This window comes from Netta rufina (genome assembly GCF_964035555.1).
Source record: "Netta rufina genome assembly, chromosome: 30".
NCBI classification, from domain to species: Eukaryota; Metazoa; Chordata; class Aves; order Anseriformes; family Anatidae; genus Netta; species Netta rufina.
In genome coordinates, this window is record NC_140154.1 from 2,116,830 (window position 1) to 2,125,466 (window position 8,637).

At 70.9% G+C, this 8,637-nt stretch overlaps 2 protein-coding genes across 3 annotated transcripts; both read left to right on the plus strand.

Moving 5' to 3' along the window:
• The first annotated feature begins 167 nt into the window (after positions 1-167).
• Positions 168-2,421, plus strand: NABP2 (nucleic acid binding protein 2). Of its 2 annotated transcripts, none has more exons than XM_084303755.1 (7): positions 168-207; positions 960-1,054; positions 1,137-1,275; positions 1,365-1,436; positions 1,534-1,615; positions 1,767-1,833; positions 1,943-2,421. In XM_084303755.1, exons 2-7 carry the CDS (start codon positions 976-978, stop codon positions 2,113-2,115), a joined length of 612 nt encoding a protein of 203 aa, XP_084159881.1. In that variant the 5' UTR covers positions 168-207; positions 960-975; the 3' UTR covers positions 2,116-2,421. The 2 variants fall into 2 exon arrangements, with proteins under 2 accessions (XP_084159881.1, XP_084159882.1); XM_084303756.1 differs by lacking the exon at positions 168-207 and adding an exon at positions 391-432.
• Positions 2,422-3,798: 1,377 nt separating this feature from the next.
• Positions 3,799-7,295, plus strand: SLC39A5 (solute carrier family 39 member 5; the record flags this gene model as incomplete). Its single annotated transcript, XM_084303665.1, has 10 exons — positions 3,799-4,172; positions 4,326-4,431; positions 4,554-4,728; positions 5,073-5,242; positions 5,323-5,463; positions 5,546-5,606; positions 5,683-5,871; positions 6,550-6,630; positions 6,708-6,898; positions 6,977-7,295. 10 exons carry the CDS (start codon positions 3,799-3,801, stop codon positions 7,115-7,117), a joined length of 1,629 nt encoding a protein of 542 aa, XP_084159791.1. The 3' UTR covers positions 7,118-7,295.
• Between the last annotated feature and the right edge of the window lie 1,342 nt (positions 7,296-8,637).

An 8,637-nucleotide genomic window follows, 5' to 3' on the forward strand; every position in this document is an offset into this window, starting at 1 on the left:
GTCGGGGCGGACCCCGCGGGTGGGAGGGGCGGGGGGAAGGCGGGGAGGGGGCGGGGTTTGATGCATCGCCCCGCCCTCAGTCCCTCCCCCTCCGCCTCGCCATTCGCTGTCCTCGCGGGACGTCCCCCGCCTCCCGCGCGCTGATTGGCTGCCGGCGGTGGCGGCCGCTCACTTCCGGGAATGCCCGCGGCGGCGGCGCTCGGGCAGGTCGGCGGCCGGCGGGGGCGGGGGCGGGGCGCGAGCGCCCCCCGGCGGCGGGGCGGGGGGGGTTGAGGGCGGGAGGGGGGGGGGGCGGGGCCGGGTCCCATCCCGGCCGCGCCGCCCCGGGGGGGGCCCGGCCCCGGTTACGGCGCCCGAGGGGCCCCGGGGTCCCGCTGCTGCTCCCGGTGCCCCCCCCGTGGCCGCGGGGCCGGCCCCACCGCCCCATCCCCGGTAACCCCCCGGTGCCCCCGGTTCCCCCCCTCACCCCGCTGCCGCCCCCCCGGTGCCCCGTGCCCATCCCCGGTGCCCCCCCCATCCTCCCGCACCCCCCCCGGCCCCATCCCCGGTACCCCCCCAGCCCCCCGGTGCCCTCCCCACGTCCCCATCCTCGGTGCCGCCCCCTCGGTGTCCCCCCCCGGCCTCCCGGTGCCCCCTCCCCGCCCCCCCGCCCCATCCCGACGTCCCCATCCCCGGTGCCACCTCCCCGGTGCCCCCCCTCGCCCCACTGCGGCCCCCCCGGTGCCCCGTCCCCATCCCCGGTGCCCCCCCAACCTCCCAGTTCCCCCTCCACCCCCGGTGCCCCCCCCGGTGTTCCCAATCCGGTGCCCCCCCGGTGCCTCCCCCCCTCCCGTCCCCATCCCCGGTGCCCCCCTATCCCCCCAGTACCTCCCCCATTTACCCCCTCCCGGTCCATGGCCCCCCCATCCCCGGTGTTCCCCTCCCGGTGCCCCCCCCCGGTGACTCCCCCGTCCCCGCAGGGCCCCCGCCGGCACCATGAGCGCCGAGACGTTCGTGAAGGACATCAAACCGGGGCTGAAGAACCTCAACCTCATCTTCATCGTGCTGGAGACAGGTTTGGGGGGGGCGTGGGTTACGGACCGGGGACCCCCCCCCACTTCGGGGACCCCCCCCCAAACTGACAGTGCCCCCCCCAGGCCGGGTGACAAAGACGAAGGACGGGCACGAGGTGCGGACGTGTAAGGTGGCCGACAAGACCGGCAGCATCAACATCTCGGTGTGGGACGACGTCGGGAACCTCATCCAGCCCGGGGACATCATCCGCCTCACCAAGGGGTACGGGACGGGGTTGGGGGGGGCTGGGGGGGGGTCCTGTCTGTGCCCCCCCCCCCATAAACACACCCCTCACGGCCCCGTCCCCGCAGCTACGCCTCGGTGTTCAAGGGCTGCCTGACGCTGTACACGGGGCGCGGCGGCGACCTGCAGAAGATCGGAGAGTAAGGAGGGGATCTGGGGAGCTGGGGGGGTGGTTGGGGAGCTGGGGGGTCATGGGGGGGTTACGGGGGTCCCACCGCGCCCCCCCCGTGCCCGCAGGTTCTGCATGGTGTACTCCGAGGTGCCCAACTTCAGCGAGCCCAACCCCGAGTACGTGGCGCAGCAGTCGCAGAGCAAAGGCGTGAGTTGGGCTCGGGGATTTTGGGGGGGGGGGGGCAGGGGTGTTTGGGGGGGGCCGGGGATGTTTGGGGGTGGGCAGGGATGTTTGGGGGGACCACCCCCGGCCCGGCCGCCCCCCAGGCTCCAGCACAGCCCCGTTTCCATCCCCACAGGCCCAGAACGAGAGCTCCAGTCCGGCCGCCGCGCAGAGCAGCCAGGGCCCCCCCGCCGCACCCCCAGGTAGGGCAGCGCAGCCCCCCCGGGGGTGCACCCCCCCTGGCCATCAGCACCCCCCAATTCCCTCCCCACCTCCCCAATTCCCCCCCCAACCTCCGTGCTCTGCTTCCAGCCCCCGACAGCCAGAACGGGAACGGGCTGAGCCCGGGGGGCCCCGTGCACCCCCCCAGCGCCCCTGCGCACCCCCCCAGCGGCCGCATCACCCGCAGCCAGCCCGGACACCCCGGCACCGCCAGCGGCCCCGTCAGCAACGGCAAAGAGACGCGCAGGAGCGGCAAGAGATAACGGGCCCGGACCCCCCCGGACCCCCACCCGTGGGCCCTGACGTGGGTCCTGGCCCCCCCAAGCTCCTGCCCCCCCCTGGGGGCTCCCAGCCTCCAGTAGCCACCGGAGCGAGGACGCGGCCGCCCCCGCTCACCGGGGGACCCCTGCCCCGGGCTGGCCACGTGCAGAGTCCCGGGCACGAGGGGCTGAGCCGCTGGGCTCCCGCCCGCAGCCCCCGGGGGGGGGGCACGGCCCTGCGCCCCCCCACACCCGGCTGTCCCCTGTCTGGGGGCTCTGCTGGGGGCGTTAATAAAGGTGGAGCTCACGCCCGCGCCTCGCCTGCTCCCTGCCCGCGACGCCCACCCTGTGTGGGGGGGGGGCAGGCACCCGTTCGGGCCCTCCCCCCCGCGGCCCCTCCCGGGGCTGGTTCTGTGCAGCGCCCGGTGACCGTTGGCCCCCCCGGTTTGGGTGCAGCACACGGCGCAACCGCGGCACGGGGACGGGGACGGGGACGGGGGCCGGGCAGCCGCGTGTCCCCCGGCCCCCGCAGTCGGCACAGCGCGGCCCCCCCCCAAAAAAAAAAACACTCCACGACACCAGGTGAGCCCCAGGGGTGGGGGACGAGACCCCCCCAAGGCAGCTGGGGGGGGGCCGGGCTGAGCCCATGCAGCACCCGGCAGGGTGAGGCCTTGCCAAGGGGGGGGAAGGTTGGGGACCGTGTGCCCCATGGTGGTGGGGGGGGGGGGGCACCCATGGGACCCCGTGCTGCAGGGGGGGGGACCGGTGGGTGCCAGGTCCCAGAGCCGGGGGGGGTTTCCTGCCCCCATGGCATCCGTGAGTCCCGGCTGGAATGGGGGGACGAGCCCCGTGGCCCCCCCACCCTGTGCCCCCCCCGTGTCCCCATCCCTGCACCGTGGTTCCCCCCTTCCCAAATTGTCCCTCGGGGGGCTGGGGGGGGGGGAGGCTCCTCCCTGGCAGCAGGGTGGGAGCTGGGAAGGGGGTAGAGCCATGTGGGGGGTGCTGGTGGGGACACGGGTGGTGTGTTTTTTTTTTGGGGGGGGGGGGCACGTGCCCTGCTGGGGGGCAGCCAGGCTCCCCCCGCCGTTATCGCCCCGTGCTGTCAAACATTAACTCCCGGCACAAACCTGCCCTGGTTGCAAAACCTCCCTCAAGGACAAGTGGCACCGGGTGTCCCCCCCCCCCCCCAGCACCGTCACCCCCATCCTGGGGTGTCCGTCCCCATGGGAGGGGGGTGTGCACAGGGCTGGCAGCTCGCTGCCCCCCCCAAAATGCCCCCATCCCATGGCCCTGAGCCCCGTGTGGGGACGCGTGGCCCCGAGCCGTGCCCCTGCTGCCTCCTGTTGCTTCCCAGCTGCCCCCACGGGTGCGCAGAGGGTGCGGAGGTGGGGTCTGGGGGGGGGTCCCCAGGGGGGAAACTGAGCCCTGAGAACGCAGGGGGAGCCCCCCAGGGGGCTGGGGCCGCAGGGCTGGGTGCTGCCTGTCCTGGGGCTGGTGGCAGCATTGTTGGGGGGGGGGATTTGGGGGCACCTCTCCACAGAACATCGTGGGCACTGCGTCCCCGTGGCGCAGCGCCCTGATTCCAGCCCCGATTCCAGCCCCGATTCCAGCCCTGTCCCCCCCCCAGGACTCCCCAGGACCCCCCAGGATCCGGCCCCGCTGCCTCCTGCCCCCCCCCCCTCCCCAATGGGCCCCGGCCGGGTGCTGGTGGGCTGCCTGTGGCTGCTGGCGCTGCGGGGGGGCCGGGGGGAGCCTTGGCCGTCGGCGCTGCCGGACACGGACACGGACACGGCGCAGGAGTCGGGCTACTACCTGCAGCAGCTCTTCAGGCAGTACGGCGCCAACGGCACGCTGCCCTTCAAGGGGCTGGCGCGGCTGCTGGGCAGCCTGGGGCTGGGCCGCGTGCAGGTGGTGCAGATCCAGCACGAGGAGCTGGGCCACGGCCACGTCAGCCACCTCGACCTGCTGGAGGTGCAGGAGGAGAAGCATCGCCACCGACACCCCGCCTGGGAGCACGGCGGCGGCGGCGGCGGTGCCGCAACCGGGGGGCGCCCGCCCAGGTACCCCCCACACCCCCTCGCCCCCTTCATCCCCACCCCGTCCCTCCTCTTCGGATCCGGGGCTCACCCCCTGCCCGCTCCCTGCAGCCCCGAGCCCCCCCGCACGGAGCCGCCGCCTGCCGCCGAGCCCCCCGGCCCTGGGGGTGCCCCTGGGGGCGGCGGGGGCCCCGTCCCACCCCGGTGGGAGCAGCCCGGCCTCAGCCTGCTGGGGAGGGTGCTGGGCTTGGACCACTCCGGCTACGACCACCCGCACGATGACGTGAGTGGGGCCGGGGGCTGCTCCCGGGGAGCCCCCGCTGCTCCCCGAGATGCTTCTTTCCCCCTCAAACCCCCCAGCCGCTCACCGCTGGGTTCTGCACCCCCCCCACCCCCACCCCACAGTGCCTCAACATGACCCAGCTGCTGGTGAATTTTGGGCTGGCCTCGGTGTCCCAGCTGACGCCCGAGCAGTTCACGCTGCTCTGCCCGGCCCTGCTCTACCAGATCGACAGCCGCGTCTGCATCCAGCACCACGATGAGGTGACGCTGCCTGCCCCGGGGGGGGGCCTGTGGCCAGGTAACCCCAACCCCTCCCTGGCCCCCCCCAGCCCTGCTTTGTCCATCCCCTGGTTCCCCCCTCCTGCATCTGGAGCCCTGGCCCCCCCTGACCTCTGCTCCCCCCATCCCCTGGTCCCCATCCCCTGGTCCCCATCCCCGTCCCCATTCCCTGCAGCCCCCCTCCCTGCACCCCCGGCCGCCCCCCCTCCTACCCCCACCCCCCCCATTTTCCCATTACACATTCCCAGTCCTGGGCTCCCCACCCCTGCACCCCCCAGGGTCCCCCCCCACCCTGCATCCACCCGTCCCCACGTCCCCATGCCCACGCCGTGGCCGTGCCCATCTCCCCCCCCCCTCCCGCAGCGCTGGGCTGGGGGCTCCTGGCCGTCGCCTTCGTCAGCCTGCCGTCCGCCCTGGCCGTCGGCTTCGTCCCGCTGCTGAGCCGCGGCTTCTTCCGCTCGCTGCTGGCCTTCCTGGTGGCGCTGGCCGTGGGCACGCTCTGCGGGGACGCCCTGCTGCACCTCTGGCCCCACGTAGGTACCCCCCCGGGGTGGCACGGGGCCGCAGGCCGGGGCGTGCGGGTACCCTGAGCCCCGTCCCCCCCCGTGTCCAGGCCCAGGGGCGGCACCAGGAGACGCCAGGGGAGCCGTGGGCCGCGGCGGTGCTGCAGGGGCTGGCGGTGCTGGGGGGCATCTACCTGCTCTTCGTGGTGGAGCTCCTCCTGGGGATGCTGCGGCGCGGCCGCGAGGCCACGGTGAGAGCCACGGGGGCCGAGAAGGGCACGGGGCTGCAGCCACGTCCCGGCTTCGCTCCCGACACCTCCGCTCTTCCCCCAGCAACGCCCCCCCGGAGAGGCCCCCGACGTGGCCACTGGGGTCCTGGCCCCGTCTCGCGGCGGTAAGGACCCCCCCTCACCCTCTGCAGCACCCAGGGACCCGGTCCCCGCACCCACCCTGTGCTTCTCCCACTACAGGGGCTGAGCTGCGATGCCTGACGGCCCCCGACCCCGAGCTGGAGCCCAAACCCCACGCCCCCCCCCACGGACACTCCCACGGACACTCCCACGGCCCCCCGCTGCCCCCCAGCCCCAGGGCCACTGACCTGGTGTGGATGGTGGTGCTGGGGGACGGCATCCACAACCTGACGGATGGGCTGGCCATCGGTGAGCGGCACGGGGACAGAGCACGGGGCTGCTGGAGCACCAGGGCGTGGGTGCACGGGGATGGGGGTACACAGGGACATGGGGTGCACAGGGACGGGGTGCATGGGAACGGATGCATGGGGACAGGGATGCATGGGGATGGGGACATAGGGTGCACAGGGACAGGGGTGCACGGAGATGGGGTGCATGGGGACAGAGGTGCACAGGGGCATGGGGTGCATGGGGACAGATGCTTGGGGACGGGTGCACGGGGACATGGGATGCACAGGGACAGGGGTGCATGGAGATGGGGTGCATGGAGACAGAGGTGCACAGGGGCATGGGGTGCATGGGGAAAGGGTTGCACAGAGACAAAAGCAGTGTACAGGAACAAAGGTGCATGGGGACATGGGGTACACTGGCACAGGAGAGGCAGGGATGCATAGGGACATTGGGTGCACGGGGAAAGGGGTGCACAGGAAAAGGAGGACATAGGGTGCACGGGGATGGGGTGCATGGGGACGGATGCATGGGGACAGGGATGCGTGGGGACAGGTGCACAGGGATATGGGGCTGCACAGGGACAGGGGTACACAGGGACAGGGATGCACGGTGACAGGGTGCACGGGGACATGGGGTGCACAGGGAAAGCAGTGCACAGGGACATAGGACACATGGGGACGTGCTCTCTCCCCACAGGTGCTTCCTTCTCCCACAGCCTCTCCAGCGGCCTCAGCACGGCGCTGGCCGTGCTCTGCCACGAGCTGCCCCACGAGCTGGGTAAGTGCCTGCCCCCCGGCCCCCAGCACCCCCTCCCCGGCTCCCCAGCCCTGCCACCCACCCTCCTCGTGCCGCAGGCGACCTGGCGGTGCTGCTGCGGGCGGGCATGGCACCGCGCACCCTCCTGCTCCTCAACCTGCTCTCGGCCCTGCTCTCCTGCCTGGGGGCGGCGGCGGGGGCGGCCGTGGGGCAGAGCGCAGCGCACCTCACCCCATGGATCCTCACCGTCACCGCCGGCACCTTCCTCTACGTGGCCCTGGCCGACATGGTGAGGGGGCAGCCGGGGAGGGGGGCAGCGGGGCCGGGCCATGTCCCAGCCCCGCTGAGCCCCCTGCTCTGCCCCCAGCTCCCCGAGGTGCTGCGGGGTCCTAGCGAGGGCACCTGGGGCCACTTCGTCCTGCAGAACGCGGGGTTCCTGCTGGGCAGCGGCATCATGCTGGGCATCGCCCTGGCCGAGGGCCACGTCAGTGCCTGGTTACAGCCCTGACCGGGGGGGGTTTGGCCCCGCTCGCCCCCACCCCGCCAACTGGAGAAGCGCGGCCGAGCTGGCGGGACCCTGAAACGCACCCCCAGGACCGGACTTTCTCCCCTCCACGTGAGACCGACGGTCCCGTCCCCCAGCCTGGAAGTTTGCAAAGCCGAAATGCCTGGAAGCTGACCTGGGGGGTCTCCAGGCACGGTGCTGCCGGCCCCCAGCCCCTCGGACCCACTGGGAGGAGATGGGGGGCCCAGCCCTGCCCCACAGCCCCTCCTGGGGATTGGGGTGCCCAGCGCAGGGTGGCCCCGAGGTGCTCGGCCCCCGGCTGTGGTGCCAAGGCCGAGCGCGTTCCCCCACCCCGAGCTCCCTGACCCAGCCCGTACCGGAGGAAGGAAGACAGGAGCGGGGGAATAGAAGCAATAGCATTTTAATAAACATAATTGATTCAAAGCCACAATATGAATAACAGGACTTGGTCGCAGCTTACATTGTATAAAATAGATCAAGTCTGAATGCTTTTTTCTTTTTCTTTTATTTTTTTTCCTTTTTTTTTTTTTTTATTTCTTTTTAGTTCTTTTCCCCCCCCTCCCTCCCTCCCCAAAGGTGATGCAGGATTTCTGAAAATACAAGTATGGAACATCCGAGACAAAAGTAACCGCTCACTAGGCTCACGCGTGGGTAAGGACGAGGCCGACAGGATAGCGTCTGCGCTGCGGGGACGGATGGCTTGCTGGGCTGATTTCCTCGATCTCCCACCTATCCTCTAATGATCCCTAGAACCACGGGGCAGGGAGGGGGGGGGGGTTGAACGGCTTCGTGTTTCCCTTGCACGAGTAGAAGGGATTTTGCTTGCTCGCTCTGATTTCCTCTGCCCAGAGACAAGTGCTTCATTTCTCAGGACTGATTTCGGGGCTCTCTGGGGCGCCTGCTCTCAGGACAAGGGCGAGCAGCCAGCAAGCTCGAGGGGACATGGCTCAGAGTTTGCCCACCAAGGCACCCGGCACCTCGAGGCCGCCGTGACAGCCCCGGGGGGATTTCATACTTTTAAAATTATTATTATTATTATTTTTGTCTCTTTTTAAATTGCACATCAAAACTCTACCCTACTTGCGGCGGGTCTCTGTGGGGCGGGCGCGCGGGGCCACATCTGGGAGCAGAGCCGGTCCCACCGCCCGCCCGGCCCCGCCAGGCAACACGTTTGTGCTTTAAACCAGTGGTCGAAGGAAGAAGCACCTACAGAGGGAGGGGAGAAGCCTGGACCCTGGAGGGCACCGGGAGCGTCCCTCCAGCGAGGGCAGCGGCACCTCGAGCTGCCGGCCTCGCCTCTCCCTCCCTGCCCAAGTTATAAAGGCATCCACGTTATGGGTCCCCAGCAAGAATGACTGCCAACGGAGGCCCTGCTGCTGATGAACAGCAGCACGGCTGCATGCTGGTTTTTGCTCAGCAGGTTCCACATTTCAGTGCACTGGAGGGGAAAAAAAAAAAGGCCGGGGAGTTAAAGTAAAAAGTACCTTCAGAGGAGATGGAGC